This window comes from Sinocyclocheilus grahami, unplaced genomic scaffold (genome assembly GCF_001515645.1).
Source record: "Sinocyclocheilus grahami isolate Dianchi unplaced genomic scaffold, SAMN03320097.WGS_v1.1 scaffold467.1, whole genome shotgun sequence".
Classification (NCBI taxonomy): domain Eukaryota; kingdom Metazoa; phylum Chordata; class Actinopteri; order Cypriniformes; family Cyprinidae; genus Sinocyclocheilus; species Sinocyclocheilus grahami.
The window spans coordinates 241691-244880 of NW_015505646.1; the positions used below are offsets into that span (position 1 = coordinate 241691).

The window sequence follows — 3190 nt, forward strand, 5'->3', positions numbered from 1 at the left end:
TTGTGTTGTGAATAAAGTCATACAGGTTTGGAATAATATGAGGGCGAGTTTTAAGGAATGACAACAGTAGTTGTTAGTGCACAATTAGGTTTCGGTAAGTGAAGCTCCCACTAAACATACCTATAATGAAGCTCACGGGTTGGGGACTCACAAAGTGCCCTAACACAGTTTGAACACTGCTGAAAAGTCGAAATCAGCAATCTACAAATTAAAAATGCTTTTGGCAATATCCTACAGAATTTACCTTCAGACCCTGGCTGTTTGAGGACACCAACAGGCACCATGACGGTTGGGGGTGGGGAGCTGAGTGCTCCTGATGCCTGGGCTTGCTGCAGAGGGGGAATAGTGGAGCAGTACTCAGCTGGGTTGTTGGGATTTGGGCTCTGGTTGCAACCACCTCCCATGTTCTCCCATGCTTGAGCTTATAAGTAAGACACAGAGTTCAAAGGATCTGGTTATTCACATAGTAAAACTAATTTCAAGTGTTAACTGGCTCATTTCTGTATTCTGTACAAAAACTCCCAGCCTATATAGGGAAATTTATAACTATTCCTATGAGTTTCATATAACTCACCATTCATGAGTACACGGTGGCAGGTAACACAAACCCTCGCTTCTTTCCTGTCCATGTACATCAGCCTGCTTTTCAGACTACAACAAGCAGCACAGAACACCTGGCCAAACACACACCACAAACAAAATATGTTTGCTTTGATAGAAACAACTCATACCAGAAATGAGACATAATAACAAAACATTGCAAAGCAACTATATGAATCAGTCATGAACCAGTTCTCAGAACAGAAGAAGTGGTCTAGAGTAGGGATGCAACGATTAACCGATTTCACTATTAACCGTGCTTTAAAACGTCAGAGTTAATGGACTATATGGACAAAGCCTTCTTTAGAACTTCTGCATTAAGATAAGACAGCTCGTAAACTTCCGGTGAAACGTCTTAAAGATTCATTTTTCATTCATGAAGATGACATGACAAATTGTGCCAAAAATGTGTCTCCTGGCGGAAAACAAAGCCTTTTTTAGATGAAAATGACATTAAATTAGCATTATAACCAGTAGATGGTACCAGAGGATCACTAATTAGCTCAGTTGCCATAAACTCCCTAGTTTTTTCACATCTTGCTTCTGTATTTATTATAAAATGATTGCAACACATTTTAGTACTTTTACTGTACTCAAGTATAAAGTGCAGAAAGTCACAAAGTATCAAGTAATTTAAATATAAATAAATAATAAAGCCCAGACACCAACAGCCTAGAAGGGTTAATTATTTAAATACTTAACTAGTTAACTACAAATTGAATAAGTTAATTATTAACGGTATAGCAATTAAATATTGCATTAAATATTTTGAAATACTTTTACATTTAATTTAAAAACTACACACTAGATTAACTATGACAGAAGCTTTATTTCCACTAAAGAAATGCCTCAAGTCAATAGTGTGGGAGCATTTTGAGTACACCATTAACGACCAGGGCATCATTGAAATATTACCGTAAAAAAGTTGCTGCTAAATGAGCGAATACTTAAAGGGTTAGTTCACCCAAAAATGAAAATTGGCTAGTGTTTTTACTCACCCTCGAAGCATCCTAGGTGTATATGACTTTCTTCTTTCAGACGAATCCAGTCGGAGTTATATTAAAAATTGTCCTGGCTATTCCAAGCTCTATCATTGCAGTCAGCGGGTGTTGCAGTTGAACAGTCCACAAGTCCTCAAATAAAGCGCGCGCATTCTTAATAAACCGTGCTTCACACTGCTCCGGGGGGGTGAATAAAGGCCTTCTGTAGTGAATCCATGCGTTTTTGTAAGAAAAATATCCATATTTCAAACGTAATAAACACTTTTATATCACTTCCGCCAACTGTCATAAGCGGAAGCTGTTCCGGTGGATGACGTAGCACGTCGGCGTTGCGTGATAAGTGACGAATGCGGAGAGACAACAAAACAAAATGCTGGTCACGAATTAGAAGTACAAACCGAAGATTTGCAAAGAAAAAGGCCAGAGGATTTCGATATAAGCCAAGAGGAGACTGGTTTTCCTTTGCTAAAGTAAGGAAACTTTGCTTCCTTTGCTCCTATAAACAAACTCGTGAGCCTAGCATTAGGGCTGTGACGGTCGCCGTGACAACCGCAGCAAGCAACCACCGCGGTTGTCTACTGCCACCGGCAGTAGTGCACATGACGTCACGCACTCTATAACAAGCATAATACAACGTTTTGTATACAAGTGTAATAACAGTAGCGGAACAGTGAACCGTGTCTACACTGGACGCGACACCACCGCGTCGCAACTCAACAGGTTGAGTCTGTCTAGTGTCTACACAGGACATTTGAACTCTGTGTCAGTACCTCATAAATAGAACGAGGCAGTTTACTGTCGGGGATTTGTCATGTCGTGTCGTATCCAGTGTAGCATCACTGATAATGAGTTTTATAGTATTTTGTCGCACCGCGTCCTGTAGACAGGGTGTATTTAACTTTCTTATTAGATGAGTGAGACAGTGCTGGGCTGCTCCAAGACAGTTTTGAAAACCATTTCAGAGACATGTTCTTAAATGTGACTCATAAAATATATTACATGCAGGCACAGTTTTAAGGCAGCTTTAATCGCCTTTTTGGTAACTTCATGACTTAACTGACCACGGCATTGCATGCACGTAGTTTATTTTGCGCTTTGATATAAAAGGATACGGGCTACAGCACGCGCCGGCGCCTTTGTGCGTTCAATTTAAGAGCATGCGCTGCGAGTACAGTACTGTTTCCGCGCTTGCTTGACTCGCGCCTGGTGCTGAAGTGAAGTGGAGCGTGCGTCTGAAACGTCTCCAGTTCTCAGTTGTTCTGCGACTGAATAAATACACTTCTTGTCAAGAGAAAAAGTGACCAAAGCAGCAGTTGTGAGTGGGGTGGCCAACCCTAGCCCCGCCCCTGCGTTAAATATTTTTAACGTGTTAAAACTGAAAAAAAAAAAAATCATCCCCTGCGTTAACGCGCTAATTTTGACATACATATATATATATATATATATATATATATATATATATAATTAATATTCATTATATATAGCCTCTATGCTGTATATATATTTATATCAACACCGCGCCACCGCCGATAGTTGGTCCATTACCACCGCGGTGGTACAGAAGGCCTTTATTCACCCCCCCCCCCCCC

The 3190-nt window shown here is 40.5% G+C and overlaps 1 protein-coding gene across 4 annotated transcripts in view; it reads right to left on the bottom strand.

The window, feature by feature from the left end:
• The window catches only part of LOC107553256 (zinc finger FYVE domain-containing protein 9-like), a 43776-nt gene that overhangs the window by 21707 nt on the left and 18879 nt on the right, over positions 1-3190 (bottom strand). For 3 of the 4 annotated variants that reach the window (XR_001604944.1, XM_016235429.1, XM_016235427.1), the window contains exons 5-6: positions 575-674; positions 245-421 (exon numbers count right to left, since the gene is read on the bottom strand). Coding sequence is in view for 3 of the 4 variants with exons in the window: in XM_016235429.1 (XP_016090915.1) it covers positions 245-421; positions 575-674 (277 nt within the window). In the remaining variant the exon portion in view is untranslated. The remainder of the gene's footprint in view (positions 1-244; positions 422-574; positions 675-3190) is intronic. The other variant, XM_016235428.1, reaches the window with a different exon arrangement.